This window comes from Lucilia cuprina, chromosome 5, assembly GCF_022045245.1.
Source record: "Lucilia cuprina isolate Lc7/37 chromosome 5, ASM2204524v1, whole genome shotgun sequence".
Lineage (NCBI taxonomy): Eukaryota > Metazoa > Arthropoda > Insecta > Diptera > Calliphoridae > Lucilia > Lucilia cuprina.
In genome coordinates this window covers 51,147,682-51,173,910 of record NC_060953.1, presented here as the reverse complement: position 1 = coordinate 51,173,910, position 26,229 = coordinate 51,147,682, and the positions used below count along the sequence as shown (strand labels likewise).

General features: G+C 31.5%; 1 protein-coding gene across 3 annotated transcripts in view; it reads right to left on the bottom strand.

Moving 5' to 3' along the window:
- The window catches only part of LOC111689584, an 89,448-nt gene that overhangs the window by 17,659 nt on the left and 45,560 nt on the right, over nucleotides 1-26,229 (bottom strand). For all 3 annotated transcript variants that reach the window (XM_046950914.1, XM_046950916.1, XM_046950915.1), the window contains 8 exons: nucleotides 24,242-24,772; nucleotides 22,527-22,723; nucleotides 13,954-14,819; nucleotides 12,839-13,053; nucleotides 12,359-12,758; nucleotides 2,997-3,244; nucleotides 1,988-2,440; nucleotides 1,055-1,255 (listed from right to left, as the gene is read on the bottom strand). In XM_046950914.1, coding sequence (XP_046806870.1) covers nucleotides 1,055-1,255; nucleotides 1,988-2,440; nucleotides 2,997-3,244; nucleotides 12,359-12,758; nucleotides 12,839-13,053; nucleotides 13,954-14,819; nucleotides 22,527-22,723; nucleotides 24,242-24,772 — 3,111 coding nt within the window. The remainder of the gene's footprint in view (nucleotides 1-1,054; nucleotides 1,256-1,987; nucleotides 2,441-2,996; nucleotides 3,245-12,358; nucleotides 12,759-12,838; nucleotides 13,054-13,953; nucleotides 14,820-22,526; nucleotides 22,724-24,241; nucleotides 24,773-26,229) is intronic.

Sequence of the window (26,229 nt, the reverse complement as noted above, 5' to 3'; positions counted from 1 at the left end):
CTTAGTGTTTGTAAGTAAGTCCGATGTTAGTATGATGGTTATATTCTGAGCGGACACGGAAGTAATTGTACACAATTCGTCAAACGGAATGAGAGAAATGTATGGCATTCAGAGGACAATTAAGTGGTGGAACTCTTGCTTGCTTTAGTTTGTGAGAAATTGAATTTTAGAACATCAGACACCAAGGCTTTTGTAAAACTAATTTAGTTAATCTGATCTTATGTATTATATATACTCTTTTCATTATTGATCTTTACATAATCATCAATATATTGTTTTTAAAATATTTCTTATAAGAATTTGCACGGTGGTTGTATGAGGACTGTGGTTTTGCCATTATGGTTTTAATGCAAATATGCACAATGTTAACTTCCTACATAAGTACATAAATACAACAATTGTGGTGAAAATTATAGAAAGTCTCAAATTAAAGGCAATAATTTGTATCATTTAGATCTCTCTATACCTACCCGGCGATATTAGCAGACAAGTTTGTAAATCTTTCATCTGGTTTTGAAATTACTCAAATACGTTTTTAACTATTGATCTGTAAAGTCTGAAGAAATTAAATTCTAGTGAAACTTAGAATAACCTGCTCCAGTAGGTGTTTAACACGAGACTGAAGAAGAAAAAAGCACTACTCTCTTATCAGTCATATCTATAAAACCGAAGGAGTCCATACACAAAACATATGCATACAATCACATACACTTAAATACTTCACTACATAATGCATATGTATGTATTTATTTTCTTACGTATGTATCCGTATTGTAAGCATGTTCCTCTTTCAAACACTTTGGGGTAACCATAAAGGAAATTACAAACAAATATTGTAAAGGATAATAAATTCATAATGTCAACATGCATTCAAGTGTACGAGTAAGAGTTTGTATTCATATATGTTACTCTTACAGCTACTGCTGCTTGCTGCTGATACAATTGTGGCTGTATTGAATTTTCTTTAAAAATTATTTGTACAATCTCATCTCATACGCAAAACCCCCATACGTTTCCATATGCCCGTAGTACAAGTGGTATGTATTTTACTTACTTGGTGCAATATTCCTTTCATTAATGTCAGCTAAATCAATAAGATTCGAACCAATTTTTAAGCCACGTACACAACCAATATAACCTTCTAGAGCTGGTGCATCAGGATTTGTACGCAATAAATTTGCTGGATCATAACCGCCAATATTGAATTGAAAATATTCGGTTGGTGGTGCGGGTGGACGATGTGGTGACAAAACCTCTGAAAAAGGGAACGAAAAATCATTGAATTAATAAACATTATATTTTTTTTAAATGCAATCATCTGCAGATACTAGAGCGTTTTAAGGATACTATTTAAACTTGTATGTATGTTGCTTGCATGTTACAAGTTAAAATTCAACTAGAGAATTTCTAAAGAATGAATGAAACGTAATGCCTTTTAAAATATCATTTATCGTGTATTGCATAGAAATGTTAGTCTCTCTGTCTCACTCACCCCCTTTCTTTTACATCCTTCTTTTTTTCTGTTCGTCTTTCTAATACATAATTAATGGCGTTGGATAGAGAATTAAAAGGAAATTATGTTGGTTGTTGTACTTAACTGTATTTGAGGTTTATGTAATTGAAATCACTTTGATAAAGTGCTCATAGATGTGTTGAATACTGCAACGTATTTGTGGCTTAACATTGTAATAAAGAGGTATTTTCCAATTAAAGAAAGTGTGCTTAGAGTGTATAGGGAAAAGGATATCTAGAAAAGCCAATTAGTTAAAGATTTCATAAATATAATACATCTTTATGATTTAAGCTTTGCGGCAGTAAATGTTGCAAAATTTATAAGAAGTTATGTGAGAGTTTAAGTGACTAATTGCGAAACAATATACTTTTGGCTTTAAGAATATAAAGGCAACTTCTTTATGCATTCCTTTAATTATTTACTTAAATAATATTTAATTTAACTTATTAACAAAAGCGAAAAACCCACTATTACCTTTTTCTGGATTTGTCCATGGTTTATTTGCATATTCATCCAGCAGCAATGTACCACGTTCAACGCTGACACTCTGCTCATTCACATGCATACGCGTCTGTTGTTCCTCACGTATAATTGCAATCTGTATGCTCTTCAAAGTGCTGACACTATCATCGACCACTGTCAGATTGACAATTTCATCGCCATAATTATATAAAAAGACAATTTCGCGTCCATCATTGATGTACAAATGTACAAAATTATTGTAATGATCATTGGCGTAGAGAACTAAAGAGTTTGTGTCGTAAGTTCGCAGATTAATAAGTATATCGTAGTGTAGTATGCCCTTCAGCATTTCACGTTCATCCTCAACAAAGCCCATTAACGCGGTGGGCTGTGCAGTGGCACTCAAGTAATTACGCATCAAAAATGATTCGCGATTAATGAATGTAAGAGCCTTTTCATTAATATCTGTGGCAAGAAATAAATAAGAAAAATATCCCGATAAGTGTTTATGTTTTCTTTACTTCTTTAATTGCTCACCTGCAGAAGAGAATAAAGTATACACAGAGGGAAAAAATAAATTTTTAAATTCGACACACTTGGTTTCCAAATTGACACCAAAGTATTTATAATTTTTCAATAATATCCGTTGTCAAATTATATACGGATAGTTGTCAAATCAACAACAAAAATATTATAAGTACACAATGTTATGAAATTAATAAAAAAAATATATACGTGGAGTTCTCGAAATGACAATGATGTGATGTCAAAATCATAACAATGCATTGTCGAAATGGCACAAATGACAACAATGCGTTGCTGCAATAACAACGCATATTAACTGGGTATTATTTCGTTTAGATCTAAACAAATTTGGTAAACTAACTATTGATAACATATTTTATCAATTTCCGTACTTTTCTACCAGTTTTTTCCCTCTGTGTACATGTATGAGTGTATATGTGTGTAATGGAAATCAATGCGCTTTACTGATATAATAGCATTACCAGTTGGCACTTACTAGTTTCACAGAATTCACCAATATGCGCCCAGGAATTATTGCATACACACTTAAATGTACTCCACAGTTCCTTACATTCGGCACCATTTTTACAAGGATTCGGCACACACGATGGTTTACAATCCTTAATAATTTCTGATAAATGTACTGACATATAACTGTAGATATCAAGTATTTCGCCATTTACCACTAGGCCACGGAAACAACCAATTAAACCAGCTTTTACCGATAATTTCTTCAAGAGTTCGCTACATAAATGCAAAATATTTATATATATAAAAAACGTAATGAAATAAAAGAATACTTAAATACTTTATTTAAAAGATTGTTAATTTGTATGAGTATTTTAATTTTTTTTTTTTGCATGTAGAAATATTTACAAACAAAAAAGATATATAAAGCGAAAAAAACGCAGAAGAAGAAAAAAATATTTAAACCAATTTGAATGAAAATTGAATTAAATGCAACATTAAGTATTCACTCACAAACACTCGCTGTAAATTGATGTCAACACTTTTACTATTCTCACATAAATACTTGTACAAAAGTACATAGTAAATGTATTCATACAATACATATGCATGTATGTATGTATACTACGTATACAAAATACACTAACGCTTACTCACACGTACTAATTCCGTCAACCCAGAATGCGCTGACAAAGTCACCAACATCCTATTAAGTCATTATCATACATTTTTTATGTGAATATGTGTGAGTATATACTGTATGGATTAAAGTTTATGTGCATGTGCAAATGTACATATATGTGTTTATGTGTGCAATTGTATGAGAGAGTGTTTGTTAAAGAATATAGAAAAGAATAACAAAACTAAATATGTTTACTTGTAAACAAACTAAAGAAAAGAAGTGAAATTAAAATGTGATTTAGTTTAACTGTGAAATACTCTACTTTCTGGGTTATGTAGCAGAGTATAGGAGAACAGGAACCAGGCATGTTATTAAAAAAGCACACGAAGTTTATATGTTGGTAAGTTCGCCTAGTTCAAGTCAATTCTTGAAAAGTTTTGAATTGCGTTTAGCGCAAATCTATAATCTGAGAATTTCAAAATAAAAATGAAATGTTTTCAAGACATCGATACTGGTTTGTGTACGTCAATGTACGATCATTTTTTGACGATATGGTCAAAACTTAGAACTGATCTTGATAAAGGTATTTTAAAATGTTCCTGCGAATAATATAGCAAACGATTTGGTAGAGTATTAGATCCAGTCTGTAGCTCTGAGAAATCTCTGCATATCATGAAGCTTAGATCCAGATATCTCACCAAGTTTAGATATGAAGTAACTTCTAAAAAAACGGATAGATCAGATCATTCCCTGTCTTGGCAACTGCAACAGTATTCATTGAAGGTGATACCGATCCGAATTGCATGTCTATCTAGGATTCAGTGTTCTGTTATTACTGCTATCAGTTTCGATATATTCTCATTGAAGGAGGACTACAATATCTTGGCCCCTTTACATGTGTATAGGTAATTCCACGTATTTTCATATAGAATCTTTCAAAGATAGAATCTGAGGATACAAATCTTCATAAAACCTAATGGGGTAGCTACGGGAATGGCGTTGGAGATATCAAATGCAGATCCCGTTCTGACAAGCTTATCTGCCTGTTCGCGCTTCTAATAGTCTCTTTGTGCAGGGACCCAAATCAGGTCAATAACAGATAGGCGACCCAGCCTTGACTGTCCTCTCTCTTGCATTGTCTTACAAAACAGGGAAGTGGTAGAATATGGATTTAGTCATAGAAGTGCCACTAATATTTAGGTCATATTGTAACATACAAGCTGACATTATCGAGAATATTTTAGCCTGTTGAGAAGACAATGAGATGCAGTATTTAGTATATTTTAGAATCGTCTGTAAAGATTCTGGTGGTATATTCGCTCGGTAGGTTAGTCCGTCTTTAAGGTTCACATCTGATATTTTTCTTCATGTATTGATAAGAAACATTTTTTTGTTTGCATCCAAAATGTAGAACTATGTGCCAACAAAAGTTATTGGTAACGTCGCTTACCTTATTATGAATGTATTTTATCGGTTTCAATTTGCGAGAGATTGTAAAGTTAGAAGTGGCTTTTATGATGCGGAAGGCAAATAGTTTAAAGACCCAGATATGGAGGCGTAACGCCATGAAGATTGTTGTCAAGATCAGTCTCGTACATCTTGCAGACCAGAACCTACCTCGACCAAGTACTATTTCGTTTAGTTTAAAAACCAAGATATGGAGGCATTACGCCATGAAGATTGTTGTCAAAATCAGTCTCGTACATCTTGCAGACCAGATAATACCTCGATCAAGTACTATTCATTTTGATCGATGTAGAACAATCATGATATGAGTGACATGACTTTAGAACAAGGTATCCGAAATTGGCTTGATTCCGTCTTGAAGTTAAGTTAGAGAATAATTTAAAAATTTGTAGGGTATGGCCATTTAAGGTTAACAACAAATTCTCTTTAAAAAAAACATTTAAAAAAATGTTTGCAACAAAGTAAAAAAGTTTAAGTCTACCGCACTGCAAGAAAGGATAATCTAAAAATTGTTAATTGAGGTTAGTTATAGAAAAAGTTTTTGCTTAACATGAGTCTTAAAAGATTAATATATTTAAAGGTTTATTAAATACGATTAAAATCTTTTCAAATAACTCTCTTTGTTGTTAAATTTGTTAAATACTTTACTTTTAAATATATATGTCCATTTTATAATTGAAGCCTATATAAAATTTTTAGTTATTTTTATCTAATGAATTGTTTAATTGAACAATTTATTTCATTTAGAATAAATTAATTTGACAAAAAATAAATTAATACTTTAAAGAGTTCACTCACTGCAAGTTAGAAAATTTCCGCATTGGATGGTGTCACACTCACCATCAGTTACATTTCCGTCGAAACACATTTGAATTGCTTAACTATGAGTGTATGTGTGTATTAGGGAGAAAGCTGGTGAAAGAGTTGGTGAATATGTATGCGAATTCAAACTGTGTGTGTATTTGTAATGGTGTTTGAAAGGATGCATGAATGCATCACATGTGCGTGTGAATGTAAAGTAGTGACATACCTAAAAACAGTTTGACATAAATGTTGCATGTGTTGTGATAGAAATTAAGCCGCATACATACGAATAAATACATAAATTCTACATACACACATGCATATATGTATTTATGTGTTTAGTTGTTTATGTAGTGGTATATTGTGTGAATAAAATTTGTTTTAATTTGTTACAGGAACAAAAAACATTCTATTTTTGCGTAAATATCCTAGAAAAACACAACTAGGAACCTACAAAAGTGTAGCGACAACATACATGCTAGTATATACATTTTATGTTTTTTTTTTATAATTTTCTATTTTTATACCAAAATTGTGATGTTGTTGTTGCTATTGCTATTTCTGTACGTTTGACTTTTTATTGTGCGAAGAGTTTAAAATTTACACAAATATATACATGACCGTTACTGTGAAAATCCTATTAGGGGCTGTAAACATGTAAAGTGTTAAACAATTAAAAATTTATTCAATGCCATCACAAGCAATTAAGCACTTTTATACTCTGTCTGTTACACATACCAACAGCTATAAGCAGAAGGAGCAGAGAGAGAAGAAAGATAATGGAAATCAGACAGAAACACAAAAAAATGCATTCAAACACATAAAATAAAAGAAGCTCTTGCACAGATACTTGCATTTAGACAGAGGAAAATTGCTATTGCATTTTCAGTACAGTGACTTGTAAAACTGTGGCAATATTATAAACTAAATTTGAAGCTCAAAATTTTGAATATAACACTGTTTATATTGGGTAAAAATGTAGGGTTTGCATTCCTCGGAGCTATTACCATCATGGGGTATAAGTAGAAGAGCTACTAATACCTCTACTAATACCAGAACGGATCTGGTAGAAACAGGGAACCACATCATCTAGTTGTACGGTTGCCGAAGGACATGAGCTGACTGGTCATTAGTTGAGGTCCCCTTGTTAGCAGCATAGTGGCTGTGGTTTAAAACCTTAATTGTGGGGTGAACATGTTCTCTTTGGAGCAATTGTAAAATGGATGTCATTGGTTGAAGTAACTGTGCTGGGTACCCTGAGAAGAAACCAATACCTCTAGATTTATGTCAAATTTATCCTCGACTTTTCCTTGGAATGTTCTAGGATCGAACCAGAGAACCACATAAACTAGTTCTACAGTTGCTTCAGGACATGAGCTTACTGGCCATTATTTGAGGTTCCTTTGGTGTCCACGTAGTGGCTATGGATCAAAACCATAATCGTGGGAAGAGAATTTTTTAGATTTTCTCTTTGACGCTACTGCTAAACAAAAGTCACTGGTTGATGTGACAGTGTAACAATGAAAGTCCGAAACCGTTAATATATTGTGTTCGGTTGACTCTGGAAATTCCATATTAACAAAAAGAAAGGGATTCTTATTTATTGTTGATGTATTTCAGTCTCCAAATATGTTTCTAGGTGCTGTTGCTGAATAATCGGAGATGAATACATTATAAAGGATGGGAATACTTCGCTATAGCTCATGACTACGTTGGAAGAATTTTGGTGCGTTTCGGAACTAATGTTCGACATATGGTTTAGTCATTCTCTATTAATCTGGTTGATAATTGTTCCTCCTTGCCAGGGTCTGCATAAAAATTGGTCATATGCTTTCCTTTATCTCGCAACGAGGAGTGAACCATAAAAAGTCGGCGCAGTGGATCCAAAAGAATGATTAAGCAGCCATCACTCACGTAAAGTGCATTGATATTCTTACTTAGAAAATGTCGAATTTTATGACAACAAAGCGTCATATACTTTACTTGTCTATTTTGAAAAATGTACCGCTAAAGCATACAGATTATTCACCGAGAGCTTTTGGTGAATGTGTATCACCTTTTGCAATGGTTTTTGCGCTTTACAAAAAGTAAGTTTGACACTGAAGACATATATTGACCAGTAATCTATTATGATTTAATGAAATCTATCAGACCAACAAAGGGAATAAATTGTGTGTTTTGAAAGAGGGTTAGTTGAGTAATATACATTCAATCATTAAAGCGATTTACACTATCATGAGAACGTTTAAGTATTGTTTGGACCGAGGCCCAACCAAATACTATTTGTTTTAATCGATGTAGAACGTTCTCTTTCTCTCTCTCTGTAGTATTGACTTCTTTTCAGAACAGAGTATTCAAAACTGATTGTTCGAACGTCTCTCTCATGTCTCTCTCTTGGACATGTTTCATTTCAGAACAAGTTATCTGCAATTAATTTAATTTCTTTATGTCCTCAAAAGAATTTCCTATGTCACCGTGTCCATATGTTGCCAAAAAGGTGAGGAAAATTGTTTTTCAAAAGCTCCCAAAAAATACCCATTTTAATGTTAAACATACACACAAGCAACAATATTGTTGTTGCCATCCTAATAGAACTATAGAAGTTTTGTAAATATTTTTTTTTGTGTTTTTCTTGTAGAAATTGCAGCTTATAAATACCACATTTCCTTATCCATTGCATAAGACCAATTCTGCATTACCTCCCGGTGACAATTATGTTCTTCATGATACGTTTTTATATGTGTATGTGTGTGTGTTTTTTTTTGTTTTAAATACTATTTTTATTGTTGTTGCTGTTGTGTTGCATACAAAATCTAGAATTCATTGATTCATGTTGAATCATTAAAATGACGCAAAAACACTAAAATAGCATTGTTGTTTTGTGGCCATGTTTTACATGTTTTTACTACAACTACTACGACATCGACAACGATCTCCGGACGATAACAATACTAGAGTCTACTCATTGCTTGTACGGCCTACAGAACATGAACATCAACATCAAAAACACTAAAACATACAGTTCCATTTACATTAATTGGCTTGTTTTTGGAAGGAAGGTGGGTAGACTTATGGATGGTCGAAAGTTTTTTTTTGTTGTTTCTTAATAATAATAATGATAATTATTTCAGGGTTTAATGTTTGGGGTTGGTAGCCATGCTTTTTACATGTAATAAAGTAAAATAATGTCTGGTTAAGTAGGAAGTTTTTGCAGGAATGAGCAATTAATTATAATCGATTATACTGAAAATTTACAATTCAAGTTGAGTTAAAATGCAAAAGATTTCAGCAGCCAGAAATTTTATACACATTTAAAAATTATTATTTATAGACTATGATCTGAAACTCTTAAAATTTGTAGAAATCCATAGCCAAAGAAAATTTTAAGTGATCACTGAATCCCCTATTTGAAGCGTTGTTTAAGGATATACAGGCAATTTTAGATTATTCATATAAATTTGAGTTTTTGATGGAAAATATTGTCATATGTTGGAAACGGTATTATGAGTTTGTGCTTATGTTTGTAACACCCAAAATTATTGGTCCTAAAGTAAACTGTAAAGTATACTAATCTACTCAGAATCTCCTTGTGAGTCGATTAAGCTATGTCCGTCTGTCTGGCCCTCTGTCTGTGTGTCCATGTAAAACTTGTGCGCACGCTACAGTTCGCAATTTTCAAGATATTTTAATGAAATATGGCACATACTCTTTTCCTGGTTTTCCTGGACGAACGCTGTTGAAATTGGTTGAAATCGGTCCAATATTTTGCCTAGCCCCCATGCAACCGTACCCCCCGAATCGGGCTTTTAGGCTCATAAATACGTAAAATGTTATGTCAGCAAAAATCTACAAAATTTTTTGAAGGGCTTTTTGTAGAGGCTAGGGTGAAATGAATCCCTATAATTATAAAATTCATGAGAGTCATCAAGACTAGTAAAGAATTTGGTTTTGCAGCTTTTTGTCGAGATACGAGTATATAAAACATAATTATGAACTTTAAAGGCCTATTCGGCGGATACAGTTGCATGGGGGCTAGGTGAAATAATGGTTCAAGGCTTTGTCCTTGAACAATAGATGATCATGTACCAAATTTCATTGAATCGTCTTCAAAATTGCGACCTGTAGTTTGATTACAAGGTTTACATGGACGGACGGACATTCGATTGGTATACTTTAAGGTGGGTATATGACCAATATTATTGTGTGTTACAAGCCACAGCACAAACAAAACATACCCTCCCCACTAATGTGGTGTGGGGTATAAATAGCATATTTCAGAAACTGAAGCAATTAGAGCCCTCAAATTTTGTATAGACAACTTGAACATCTTAGAAAAAATGGGCAGAATGGTCATAGTGGGCGTGGCACCTTCCATATGAAATAATATTAAATCAGAATATCTAAGGAAATATAACAGATAAAGTTCTAAAATTTTTTCGAAACCACTTTAGTGTCAAGATGATTATTTAAGGAAAAAATGCGGCGGACTAGATATAGAAGGAGTGGCACATCCCGAGTAAAGATTTTTGTATAGAAAAAAAAATATCTTTTCCTACATACCTAAACTTGAAATTCAAATGAGTCTTCATGCATATTTGTTTAATTATAAAATAAATGAAATTTACACAACTCCTTCCTTATACAAATTCTTCTGAATCAGCAATATTAATACATATTTTTCTTGTTTAATTTACTTTCAACTTTTATACATAACTATTTTTTTGTCTTTTTTTTCATTTTTCACCATGATTGACGTTCTTATTTACGGTTCATTGCAATTTTAAGATGGGTATACCGCTAATGAACACTTAAGCCAGCAGATGTTTATATGAACTCTCACTTACAAACATACACTTACTCACTAATACAAACAAACTTGATGATGGAAAATATATTTACAAAAAAAAAAAAAATGAAAAAAATGCAAGAAATAAAACGTCAGTTGTTATTGACTTTTCCCATTTTCATTTTGTGTTTTTTTGCACATTTTTTTTTTAATTTATCACCTTTTTCATGAATACTTTTATATTGGTATGTGTATTAAAAATCAACTGTTATACCATAACAGTAACGTATTGTTAACATTAATTATACAAGTGTTTTACATTAATTTTCAAGTGGTTACCGGTAGTATTTATTATGAGATTAAAATAAATGACAGGTGCAAGAGACATTATTTGGTTGTGTGTGTGCGTGTAATGTATTAAATAGTAATAAAAATATTTTAAAAATTCTCGTATGTTTATGAAAGTTAGCACAAAATTTCAACTACTTTATAAATTTTTACGAATTTTTGGTGTTAATTAAAAAAAACATGTACTTTTAGTTTCGAGTTGGAATTAAGAACATTTCGGCATTTTCTTATTTAAACCACAACGATATTTACTTTCCTAGAAATATCACAAAGGATTATAATTTTAAACATGTAATACTAAATTTATTTGAGCGTTTTAGATCTTTTCTTTTCGAAAATATGAGTGATCATAATCGAAAGGATCCGCATTTTCCATTTCCGTCCGTCCGTCCGTCCGTCCGTCCGTCTATCTATCTATCTATCTATCTATCTATCTATCTATCTATCTATCTATCTATCTATCTATCTATCTATCTATCTATCTATCTATCTATCTATCTATCTATCTATCTATCTATCTATCTATCTATCTATCTATCTATCTATCTATCTATCTATCTATCTATCTATCTATCTATCTATCTATCTATCTATCTATCTATCTATCTATCTATCTATCTATCTATCTATCTATAAAACAATTTAATTTTCAATCAATTACTTATAAACCGTTTAACTGATTATTTTAAAATTTGAGGTTACATAAATATTTACCGTTGCAAAGGGCAGGAAGCCACTAGTTTATAATAATTAAACATTAATTTATTCTCCATTTTACGTTTTTATGAATATTAAAATAATAATTCCTTAATCTTATGTTATGTTGTTATAAAAATGTTTTTTGCACAATCAATGAATTGAATTTTTAAAAAAAGCAACAATTTATTAAAACAAAATATTTAAAAGCCCATAAGGACCAAAAGGCAAATTTATATTAAACCAGGATGGCCATGTTAAACATGCATAAGTATTGTTTTTAATTTGTGTATGCGTGTGTAAATGGCCTTATGTGTCCTTAAACAAATTGAGCATGCCTTTGTTGTAACATAAATATCTCAGTGCTTGCTTTTTTTTATCAACATTTGAACATACATATGAATGGATGTATGAAAAAATTCATATATTGTATAAAAAACCATAAATATATTCTTACCCACCAGTCATATATCCTCATACATATATATGTACAAACCTACACACACTTTTTTATGTTTTGTATAGTTGTAGTTGTTTTTATAATGTATGCATTGTAAATATTTATACACAGTTTATATCAGGATATTACTCATACTCATACAAAACAATTAAAATATATACATACATATATGGATATATGCGAAACAAAGTGTTTTGCTTTACTTACGCTGTTGCACCACCAATATACATGCTGCCCTCGAATGGACCAAACTCTTCTTCTGGCAAAAGATCAACCATTTGATAATCGGTATTTATCATAAAACGTACATGATACTCATTGTAGTCAATCCATATTTTATGCCATTCACCACCATTTAACTTGCGATGTGAGTTAATTACCAATTCTCGAGCGGTACCCGTGCTCAATGTAAAATTGAATGTCAATTGATAGTCACCGGTTAAGGCCACCATAAATGAGGGATAGTATGGTCGTATGGGTGGTTGGAAAAGTAATATGGCTTTTTCACCCGTTGTACGGAATGAGAAAGCAATATCACCCTTACGCCAGCCAGGCACTTCAATATATGATTGAGAGGTTGTAAAGGTTACGACATAACGTTGGGTATCTGTAATGTAATTATATGAAATAGTAAAAAAGGAATAATGAATTTTAACATTTAAAAGAGTTAAGGTTATTTAAACTTACTAGTCTCTACACATTCTAATGGACCCAAAGTTATTCTACCCTGTGCCTCCTCATCTAAATCTTTCTGCTGTAGAAAGTACATATTTGTTATGCCCAAACTGTGTGGTTCAGAATAATAACCTTCATCCGAATACCATTTGTTTTCTTTAACATCACAATTGCATGATTGATTAGGATCCACACATGTTTTGTTAACAGAGCACGGGCAGGCACCTCTGAAACAATATTAAAAAACAAAATAGACAAAAAAAAAATGAGTAAGAGGAATAAAAAAATATAAAATTTGAAATACACTGAGAAAAAATATATAGATTTACGATGTGTCCTTGCCAATAAGAATCAAGATCTACCAGCGCTTAGACTTATTAATTATAAATGAATGTAGATAAGACAATAAACGTGAATATATACTAGACGTGATTATATACTATAGACTAGACTACAGACTAGAATATAGACTAGACTATAGACTAGACTATAGACTAGACTATAGACTAGACTATAGACTAGACTATAGACTAGACTATAGACTAGACTATAGACTAGACTATAGACTAGACTATAGACTAGACTATAGACTAGACTATAGACTAGACTATAGACTAGACTATAGACTAGACTATAGACTAGACTATAGACTAGACTATAGACTAGACTATAGATTAGACTACAGATTAGACTATAGATTAGACTATAGACTAGACTATAGATTAGTCTATAGACTAGACTATATATTAGACTATAGACTAGACTATAGACTAGACTATAGATTAGACTATAGACTAGACTATAGATTAGACTATAGACTAGACTATAGACTAGACTATAGACTAGATTTAGATTGTAGAATAGACTTAAGACTAGACTATAGGCTAGATTTTAGACTAGATTATATTCTAGACTTCCATGGTCGGAAACAAGAGGTAAGATTATTTTTCAAGCTTAAAATGTTTAGTAATCATATGCACCAAACTCCACTCAATTAAGGGGGATAAATGTACGTATGAGTATTGTATAAAAGAAAAAATCTCATGTTAAGTATACAACACGTGAAACATTCATTAACACAAATATTTCTATCACAGCTTAAGTGAAATAAATTTTCCCACACTCACCTCTTAACGTTTCCCAAAAAGTCCACCGTGTAATTCTTCGCCGACGATGTAAACCACGTAGCTGAATGCAATTCCAGTTGAGCTTTATAGCAATCATACTTAATGTACTGCGTACAATACAGCGAATGTGATATTAATTCCTGCAACATTTCCGGTGAAAATTCACGATAACGTATGTTAAAACTGAAATCTTCTGCCTGTGATGAACGCACATCCACCTGACTGGGTAGATTATGTTCCACTATCGTTTTAGTGGCATTTTCTAAACTCTGAAAATCACACTTAACATGAGCGGGCGGGTAGACACCATTGCCATCGATATCGATGAGATAAACATCTGACTTGGTATAGCCGAGCAGAGCTAATTCTTCACAAGTTTTGCGGTACTTGGTAAAATGACAATTTTTGCCAATATAACCGGTGTGTTTGCAATCACAGGTAACACGGTCATCTTTCACAAAACATATGCCACCATGTTCACAGGTATTGGGTCGTTTACATGGATCTATATACTGGCAATTGTCCAGTGCCACTTCACCCACCACACGTTCCGTTTTAACGACATGACGTGGTTCGATGAGATGACCGTTGATTTCAATGTCTCTTATACAACCGACCAGACCAGATGCAGCCGACTTTAAGCTGCTGCCAATAATCAATTTGTCGCCGATGTTGAAAGTTAAACCATACATTTGGCTGCGATGATGTTGATAATCTACGCTGAATTTAATTTCGCCCTCTTTGTAGTCCAATTCCACGGAATGCCAAGAGGTGGCACGATTTATATTGACCACCGTAGAGAGGGTGACATTATTTAGGACATCGGGCACCAAGTCGAAACTTAATTTATCTGCAGATAAACGTATCTGTATGCGTAAGCACCAACACAACATAATTACACACATTTATTCATTCACATTCATTCAATTTTAGGATTTATTTGGTCAATGTAATTGTGTGTGTATGTGTGTATGTGTTTATTTTTGTTTTTGTTTTTTTTTTGTTGATTATTGTAGTTGTTTTTGTTAATAGTATTTTGGTGTATTTTCAATTTCCGTTTTAGATTTGCATTTCCGTTGTTATTGTAAGTGATTGCGTGTGTGTTTAATGCGTGCGTATATATCGTTTATAATGAACACCATATGTGTTCATATGACCAGAAATATATTGTTTGTCGTTGTTGTTGTTGAGATTTTTTTTAGAAATTCATTTATTTGTTTGTTGTATCCCCCATAAGTTTTGGAATGAGTTGTTTTTGAGTTTTTTCCAATTGAAAATCATCGTTAGAATTTGTTTGTTATTTGTGTGGTAGTTTGTTTGTTTGTTATTTGAAACAGTTGTTGGCAGTTATGAAATAGAGAGAAAGAAAGAAAAAAAATAATAAAATATTATATTAGTTTTGTGTTTCATTATAAATATAAATGTTATTGCTTTTTGTATTTTAATTATTTTTGTTGTAATTTATAGCAAAAAAGTTCTAATATTTAATAATATATTAGAATTATGATTTCATTAGGAAATATGCATTGGTGAAAAATATTTTGTAATATATTCCAGTTATGGAAGTTTGTGTGTAAATTATTTTTATCAATATGGAAATTATTTATTATTTTTATCAAATATTTTAATATTTTGCAAGTGTTGAGTTTGTGAACCAGTTAAAGGATTATAATTACAATTTCGTTTGTTATTTTAGTTAAAAGTACTTATGGTTTTTCAACTTTAATTATCTGACATAAATTGTCAAATTATATACATATATTTAAAATTAATACTAATAATGTTCTACCTATTATTATAGTGATTGGGAGGCTTGATATAATATTAAAAATTTTGAAAATTATTAATATTACTTAAAATTGTTGAAAATTGTACTTGAATATTTCAAGTACAATTTTAGGATACATTTATAGTTTGAAATTTGTTTAGGAAATCCATTCCATTATCATTTTAAAACTTGTTCAGTGTTCATGATAATCAACTGTTTTAAGAGACTCAATACTTATTATTCCTGTTGTATATTTGGCAAAGTGCCAGACCACCAAAGTCCACCTTTTTGCACATTTTACGACGTGTCTTTTAAATAAGAAACAATAGTAACTGTAATCTTTACACAGAGCAAAAATTAATATACACGCCTGGTACCAGATTGACACCAATGTATTTATAATTTTTCAATAACATCCGTTGTCAGGTACGACAATACTATGCAACAATTCGTTGTCAATTGTGAGTGTATAAATTTTAGAATTCTACAACGGATTGTTGCAATGTTGAAAACGTCAATAGTCATAGTTATGTCATAGTGTTGTCGTACGCATGTATGTACTTTGACAACGAATGTTGTTGAAAAATTATATACACATTGGTGTCAATCTGGTACCAAGCGTGTATATTACGATTGATTCTTATTTAAAAGACTGAGATCTTACACATGGTACTTAAAAGAATCTAACTAGGTGGTCTTGCTTACAATGTGGAGGAAAGGCATTATTAAAATGCCTAAGACTCTGAAGTTCCTAAACCTTGAACTTATTATGTCCAACTGCACCTAGTTTCTTTAGTTCTTTACGTTACACTTGGAGATTTAGTACATTTCCTTTAACGATTTTAACGAGCGGATAAAAACATTAGTTTATGAAGCATAATAGAATATATTCATTAGGAAGGCTTTGAATATAAAATATAATCTCTAAAGTCATGGTTATATTAGTGTGATTTACTGTTGTGGTTTCTGAGGCATGAAGCAAGTATACGTATTCGCCGTTCTTGAATTTAACTCACAGATACCAATCAGTTTGGATCGTAGTCATAACAAGGAAATAAAATAAACAAAATGTAAAGACATTAGTAGAATCTGTAGAGCCGGAGCATCTGTTTGGTTAGTAAAGATCAAATTTCGCCGTTCTTGCATTTAACTCACAGATACCAATCAGTTCGGATCGTAGTCATAACAAGGAAATAAAGGAAACAAAACGTAAAAACATTAGTCGAATCTGTAGAAGGGATTATCAGAGCCGGAGCATCTGTTTGGTTAGTAAAGATCAATTAAATCAATTAAATGAACACCTGCCGTGTTGGCCTATTTTACCGTGATCTTTTTTTAAACACTGATTGAGCTTCTGTGACGACTCATCACCGTCCCATTGTGTTTCTTTAAGGAAGATTGCAATTTGTGTAAATGGAATTTCCAGTCCAATATACGTTCACTTTGCTGAAGTACTTTAGCTTTCTAATCACTAATCACCTTGCTTAACTTCCGAGATGCAAAAAAATCACTTCCGTTTGCAACCACGCAGATGGGATGAGCTCTGTTGAGTTGACAACAGACCTAGAGATATAGCCGTTTGACCGAAGTACGAAACCATCAAATAAGTCAAAGAGTTAGTTTTTTCTCACAGAGAATACACAGTGGTAAATCTGGTAAGGACAGAGTTTTCATTGAAAATACCTGGACTAAAATAGTTGCAATGGTTTCACTTGTATAAGATACCTTCCATTTAACAACATTCAACACAATTCTCATCCCTCTGACACACTCATAAAGAACTACATCCGACACATTGACTCTAAATTCAACCTGTATCATATTCTTTAACACTAATTCATTATCAACGATAAGTCCCACAGTCACTCCTTTGTGTATGTTATCATTTGGCAACAGCGCCGAACTTATCTCGAAATATTTATATATTTTTAAAGTACACTTTCCATGAATTTTTGTTTAAACTAAAGAGATTACACCAAACCACCTATAGACCCCAAATCGTAACAACTTTATCACTTTATCACAAGGGTATTTGGGAAAAGTTTGTACAAAGCTCATCATTATTACAATAAGATTAAATATGTCTTTTGATATCTTAAAGAAACTATTCATTTTTGTAATTAAATTAGAAATCACTGTTCTGGAACATGTTTAAAATAATACAAATATTAAAGTTATAAGAAAAAAAATCAACTAATTAAAATATCTCTATTCAATTTTTAAGCAAATTTTATTCTTTGTATATTTCAAAAAGAACAAATAAATACATACATATAGCAATTTCTCATATTTTGTGTGCATTTAATAATAATTAAGAATAGAAACATAAATATTTTTTTACATAACATTTATTCATTGTATCATACCCTACACCATTTTAGTGGGGAGGGTATGTTGGGTTTGTGCTAATGTTTGTAACGCATAATAATATTGGTTCTATGCCAACCATAAAATATATCAATCGGCTTAGAATCAGTTTTTGAGCCGATTTAGCTATGCCCGTCCATCTGTCTGTCCGTCCATGTAAACCTTTAAATCAAACTACAGTTCCCCATTTTTGAGATAATTTAATGAAATTTGGTACATGATCTTTTATTGTCCCAGATACGAAACACATTGAAACACATCCGGATAGGGCTTGTAAATCTTGTAATCAAACTACAGTTCATATTTTTTGAGATAATTTAATGAAATTTGGCAGATGATCTTCTACGGTATCGCAGACGAAGCCTATTTAAAATGGTTAACGTCGGTCCATTATTTCACGTAGCCCCCATGCAACTGTATCCGCCGAATAGGTTTTTTAAGTTCATAATTATGTTTAATGTAGTCATATCTCGACAAAAAGCTGCAAAACCAAGATCTATACTTGCCTTTATGACACTCATGCATTTTATAATAATAGGGCTATATTTGACCCTTGACCCTATAAGAAGCCACCTTGAAAATTTGACTTAAAAGTCCACAATTTTATTCAACAATAAATGCCTTAAGTATATCTGAGGCAAAGTACAATTCAACTTAAATGCTTTATTATGAACACTTAATCACATTTTATTTTTGTAACATGTGTAAGGTATTATATGGTAAGCCTCGGCCGACTATAATTTCTATTGATATTGTTGTTGTTGTTATTCTAAAATGTCTTTAACAATTTCAAATATTAGACATTTATGTAGAAATACATACATATCATTTATGTAGAAATACATACATATACACACACAAATACAAACTACAACAATTATTTATAAATGTAACAATTTAATTTTTGATTGGATTTATTGCTACTTGTCTGTCTGTCTGTTTATTTGTAGTTTCATATGTGTTTGTTTTTAAAGAGTGAATAAATGAATGAATGACTGGATATTATGTATCATGTCAGTTTTACATCCATTTATTTAATTGCTATATGTATTTTAAAAAATGCACTCTATAGAAGGATTATAGAATTTGCAGGACTTTTAAAATATTTTCTAAATTTTAAAACTAAACTTACTTTAGTAGCATCTATGTATATTAGTATAAAGGGACCAAGTCCTTTTTCTAGAAAAACTAGGCAGAAAAGACACTCTAAAACTCCTCACAGTTTTCTTTTTGGATTAAATGCTTTAATGTTTTTTTCCTAATTTTAGTCTCCTTTCTGAAAATTCAATTACTTTCCTACCTTAGATCTTAGCTCATGATTAAAGTAATCTTAACCTAAAATATTTTGGAGATCCCTTTAGCACCTAACCATTTCGAAGTCATCAATGCCCATATAAAAATTTGCTCTTTTGTATTTTGTAATAAAATATTTTATATTTAACATTTTTTTTTTTCAAAATTTATTGCCATTTTTCTGCAACATGTTAATTTAGCCATAAATTTATAACATTTGTTCATGTTTCATACAAAGTACTCAGTACACAATATTGAGTTGTAAGTATTAAAATTTACACACTAATATGAACAGACACACACACACACTAACATGCACTCACAATCCAAAAAAATAGGAGATAAATTTATAAAATATGTTTAACCATTTAAGATGAAATTTGTCTATAATAAGTTAAAATAAAATGGCTTTTATAGAATTTATTACTTTTATAGTAATGCATTTGATGTTTAAATTAAAATGTGTGTGTTTGTGTATTTGAATGGTGCATGGAGCTAGCAGTTTAACAAAGAGTTAATTCATGGAAAAATTCATGTGGACATTTAAGTCAAATATTGAAGGGGGGCTTTTTCTAGGGGCTAGTGAATAAATAAAGCCCTATAATTATAAAGTTCATGAGGGTGATCAAAGCAAGAATAGAAATTTTCTAAAGATAAAAAATCCCATTATTCAGAAGAATTCTGAAAAATATAGTTACATACGTTGGAGCGTGAATTTCAAGTTAATTTCAGTCGCTCAATCGCACTTCTTGAGTAAGATCCATATTCGAACGGATGGAGTCATACTATTGAGGAAAGGTTTTGAAACTGATACATGGTAGGTTTCTTAGTGAAAAGGATAGATCATTTATTTAATTCATTAAGAAACGACACAGTCAGTAGAGAATGCCAGCTCCAGTCTCCTTAGCATAGTTACATACGTAGGAGCGTGATGTTATGAGCTAGAAATTTCATAGAAATCCATGATTAAAAAACCCAATATTCAGTAGAATTCCAAGTTAGTTTTTTTTCTTTCATTAAGACGCCAACTAACATTTGAGGGAAAGGATATGTGGTAGGTTGCTTGGTAAATGAAAAACAGTTCGAAGAGTAGCCGAAAATCGATTACCATAAAATTTTACAAAGAATCTTTCCATTAGGCTTTCACTGACTACAAAGTCCAAAAGCTAACCTAGCTGTGATCGTTATTAGATAGTTAAACTCCTTTTTTAAGGTCTATCACTAACTTTATGATGCTGATAACAGCAGTCATTGCATTTCTGGGATTGAAACTGTTCAGTTATAACTCTGAGGTTGTATGTGTTGATTCAGTAACATCACCTAGATTCATATTAATTCTTAACAGACAACCTATGTGCAAGTGATTAACATGCTATCAGCTGAGGAACTCTATCTACCAGTTTTATGCTCCTCGAAACTTGTAGGCAAGGTGTTTGCAGTTCTGAACTGTTACTATCTCTGGAAGATCGGATGAACCTTAAATCGAATCCTCCCTCTCACATTTCACAGTATCTTGATACAAATCAGCTACTATCGATTTGCCAGTTGGTTACGCAAATCAGTTTAATCATAGCTTAACTGATCGTTAAGATTTCAGAAATCTTGTCACATCTCTGTCATCCTAGAGGATTGTAAAATCTCATTTAAAAAGGCAATCACTTATCTCTATTACACATCAAATGTCATCATAACAACGATGATGTTCTGTTCATATTCAATGTTTCTGGAGTATCTAAAAGAGTTTTTTGATTCTCTTTATCCTAGTTTAGTGAACATATTTTTAAGCGCAGAAATAGGTGCTCTCCTTGGTAGACAAATACTTTAAAATACAATTTTTGTTCGGAATTAACTTTAAATAAGTTAGATCGCTATATGTGACTGTTTTTCGGAACTGAACCTTATATGGCAGCTATAACCAACTGCGGTCCGATAAAGATCTACGTTGATCGTATGATATCCTTTGCTTAAGACAATTTTTAGTTAATTTAACTGGTGGCCATCGATAGGTTAGTGGTTAGTGTTTGTGTCTGTTAGAACGAAGGTTGTGGGTTCGATTCCCACCTGAGACCCTGGTTAAGGAGCGCATAACAGACCCGATAGAGACCTTGGCGTATTTCTTCGGATTTGATGTACATATGTAAATCCTTTCAAACTAACTAACTAGTTTTATCGTGAGTGTGTTTGAGGTAGAAATATAGATAGATAGATAGATAGATAGATAGATAGATAGATAGATAGATAGATAGATAGATAGATAGATAGATAGATAGATAGATAGATAGATATATGGATAGATAGATAAATAGAAGGAATTAGCTAAATCGACTCAGAATTTTGCAAGGACCTAGAGTCTAGCATGAATATTTCTTTGTGGTATTACACACAGAACGACAAACTTATATGTCACCATTAATGGTGATGGAGGGTATAAAACAGAGAAAATATCATTATTTTCTACTACTTTATTGTGTTAAATAATTGAGTTTCATTAACCAACTCCCACCCCAGTTCAACTTATTTAAATAATTTACTAAATAATTATAGGAAATTTACAATAAATCTTTATGTGATTTAAAAGTTTTTCTTTTGTCAATAATAATATGAAAATTGTTTGTGTGTGTGTATATTTATACATAAGTTTTTGACATTTGATATGATTTCCTTGTCAACGCCACAACTAAGTTAGAAAAAAAACTACTGCATAATATTCTATGATTGATTGTAGGAATGTACGAGTAAAAATAAAATTTCCGGTATGTCGGTACAAGTACAAATACTATTTTCATCTAATGTCATAAATCTATAATGTAATGTAATAAAATAAAATATACTGGTGAACAGGAGAAGAAATGAAGAAAAGAAAAAAACACATTAAATAACAAACACTTTCTTATCATAGCTATTCTATGTAAGAAATATTTGTGCAGACATAGAATCAATTCCACATACACACAATTCTATTATAATCATTTATTTAAAGAAAAAAAAACGTCTTTCTAAGAAATGCAGTTCAATTCTTATACTTATCCTATTATATGTGTGTGTGAGTGGGTTGATATGTGTGTAATGTGTAAGAAATAACTTACATATGGAGACTAACATCTTTACCGAAGAGTATATGTTAAAAATCTTAAGAAATTCTTACCTCCCAAAAACCATTTCCGACTTGTGTTGTCACATCACTATATGCCAATATGGCTGATATGCGACTACTGCGGAAATCAAACTTAATATTAAATTCCTCGGCGTGATTTATGGGCCACCAAATGTGTGATGTTGCAAAAGGATACGTTATTGGTATGACATTTACTTCGTTTTCATGGAATTCTGCCTCCAGTACACCTACAAAAGTGTATGAAAAGAAAACAAAAAAAAAGTAAATAAAAATGAGAAAATAAAGAAAAAGTAAAATTTATATGCAATCATGTTATACAAATTAAAATTTATGTCATTTCAATAAATGTAAATGGTTAAATGTTATTTATCAAATTACAAAAATCATGTATTATTATGATTATTATTTTGTCTTTAATTAATACATATTAATAATGTTGTATATATTTATTTCAAATTGTTTTAATGATGTTAGATTAATTTATTATTTTGTATGCTTAATTGCACATGCATAAAGTTATGTAAATTTCTTTTTGTTAAATTTTTTTTTGTTAAATTGAAAAATTGCCTTAAGCATTTAAAATTAAATTGATTTGTAAAAACAATTGGAATACAGTTATTGTGGTTAGTTTTTCTATTATGCAAAAACTGAGAAACAAAAACAAGCTTGAATACGAGATTGAGATTTCATAGAGTGCTTTACATAAGTTCCTTAAGCTCATGGTGAATTTTTAACCATATAGTGAGCTAGACGCAACACCGCCCCTTTCTTTCGCAAGGAACATTCGGTCAATGTACAAGTACTTTACTTGTGCATACTAGATACCTAATATCCGACTACGGCAGTCCTGTTATGGAATATAAGTCAATCTATATACCATATCGGTAGCCTTCGACGACAAGGAACATAACCACAATGCTAAAAAAGACATCTGCAGTTTCGTATTTGGTATAGTCTAGTCTATAGTCTAGTCTATAGTCTAGTCTATAGTCTAGTCTATAGTCTAGTCTATAGTCTAGTCTATAGTCTAGTCTATAGTCTAGTCTATAGTCTAGTCTATAGTCTAGTCTATAGTCTAGTCTATAGTCTAGTCTATAGTCTATAGACTATGGACTTACGTCTATAATGACGTAAGTTTCTCTTGTAATACGTTTTGTCGATGAAGAATTTCGCTAAAATTCTAGTCACGTTTGCAATCGTATTGTTATTACCAAAGGATCATTGGATATATCAAATTAATATCGTACTCAGATTTAAAAAATTATCAAATTCTAAGCGATTAAAGAATATTCCAGGAATTTGTCTTTTATTCAAATGTGTAAAGCACAAAACTAAAGCACTTTTAAAAGCCTTTTTGTATTAAGTAATTAAATTCAAACATATAAATTTAAACTTTTAACATTAATTAAACCGACATACATTTAAAATTCTCTACTATCAAAGTCCAATGAACATATACACATTCAAATAAATAAGCACATATGTACCTATACATATGCATATCGAAAAAAAAACTCTTCGAAAAACATCATTCCTGGACATGGCACATAATTAAAATGCAACAAACGAGAGAATAACCAAAAACGTTCAAGTAAAACACCAAAAAGGAAAAAAACACATTGAATGGTAAAACTAAAAACTTTATGGGTATATGGTACATGTTTTGCTTTAAAATACTTTATATTGAACATGAACACTTTCATGCATATATACAAACAAACACATTCATGAAAGGATATACTTACCATGATAGTGAACTTTTGGATTGCCACGATGTAATTCATACAAAATGGAAATATCATTGTAGTAGACATTTTTGAGTGAACCCACAAAATTATTATGCGATGCTAGACCCTTCTTTTTATGCAAATCTGGACCACCGCCAAAATAGATTTCCGGATCAAACAGCAAATATCCACTTGATGTTGATGGTATTTCAAGTATTTTCATTTGTGTATCCAATATGATGCGAACAGTGCGCTGTTCATGATAAATGGTTAAATTGTGCCAATAACTGCGTGTCAGTTCATCGGTGAGAATGGTGGACATGACATTGTCACCGAAATCCATTTCAACATAAATCGATTGATTTTTAATGGAGGCAGCAATATACTGATGCTTCAACGATTCACCGCTGGCATAGAATAGGGCCGAATCATCAAATTGCGTACGAAACATAAGACTGATGCGTGTAGTCGATGAATGGACACGATCCTTCCAATCATAGATGCGATATGAAACGTAACTGGCACCACGTAGTGTCATAATTGTAGCAGCTAAAAATATATGCAAAAACATGTGGAAATTTAATTATTTTTAAAATGTTTCATTCATAGTTTTAAATTAATTGCAATTTTGTAGTAAATTATGTAAAAATTTATAAATACTTTAATGTTTATAACTATGGTTGGCAAATTTCGTTAGGAGTTTAGGATAGTACTCATCTACACGTAAACAAATTCACTTTCTCACCACTTTTATTGGTCAGCAAAGCAGCACACATCAGATATTTGCATGTTTTCCCTTAAACTGTATACAAATTTTAAGCCAAATTTTCTGCTAAGGATAAAAGATGTGTTATAACTACTACAAGAGTTGCTCTAAAGTTTTCTTTTTTGTTTTAATATTTTAAACCAAACATACTTGCTTGTGGCCAGAAGTTTATGTGGTGGCTAATGGAACCAACTATTGGAAAATTAAATATTAATGAAACAGTAACTTAAGCTTTCAGAATTGTAATTAAATTAAAACTGAACTAGAACTGAACTAGAACTGAACTAGAACTGACCTATAACTGAACTATAACTAGAACTGACCTATAACTGAACTATAACTGAACTATAACTGAACTATAACTGAACTGTAACTGAACTAGAACTGAACTAGAACTCAACTATAACAGAACTATAACTGAACTAGAACTGAACTATAACTAGAACTATAACTAGAACTGAACTAAAACTGAACTAGAACTGAACTAGAACTGAACTAGAACTGAACTAGAACTGAACTAGAACTGAACTAGAACTGAACTAGAACTGAACTAGAACTGAACTAGAACTGAACTAGAACTGAACTAGAACTGAACTAGAACTGAACTAGAACTGAACTAGAACTGAACTAGAACTGAACTAGAACTGAACTGGAACTGAACTAGAACTGAACTAGAACTGAACTAGAGCTGAACTAGAACTCTACTTAAACTGACCAAGAACTAAACTACGACTTATTAAGAAATTGAACTATAACAGATGTTTTAGTTAGTGCTTCCAGTTGGTCCCTTAAACTTTTTATAATTCACAAAAAGTAACAGTTCATGTTCATGTTTCATCTTACTGCTCTATGGTTTGGTTACTACAAGAGCAAATTTAATATTTAGACTCATCTTTTTCGGGTCATCATCATTGTTGTTGCTCTAGTTGTTGGTTTTAACCAGCAAAAAAAAATACATCACAATAATTTACATTGAAAAAATAGCTAGAGAAAAAACACGATGGTCTGCTTCTTTCTTATCTAACATATTGCACACGTGGGCTATGGGTCTTGCCACCGTTTTACAACAACGATGACTACATCATGCACAGTTAGTAGTAGATTATATTTTTTCTGCAATAAAGGGGGATCCAAAAATATCAGCAGAAAAGAAGAAATAAGAATACGAAACTTCTTATGGCTATGTAAATCGAGATTTCTATATAACTGAGATAGTACGATCAGCTTAAAAAAATCTAAC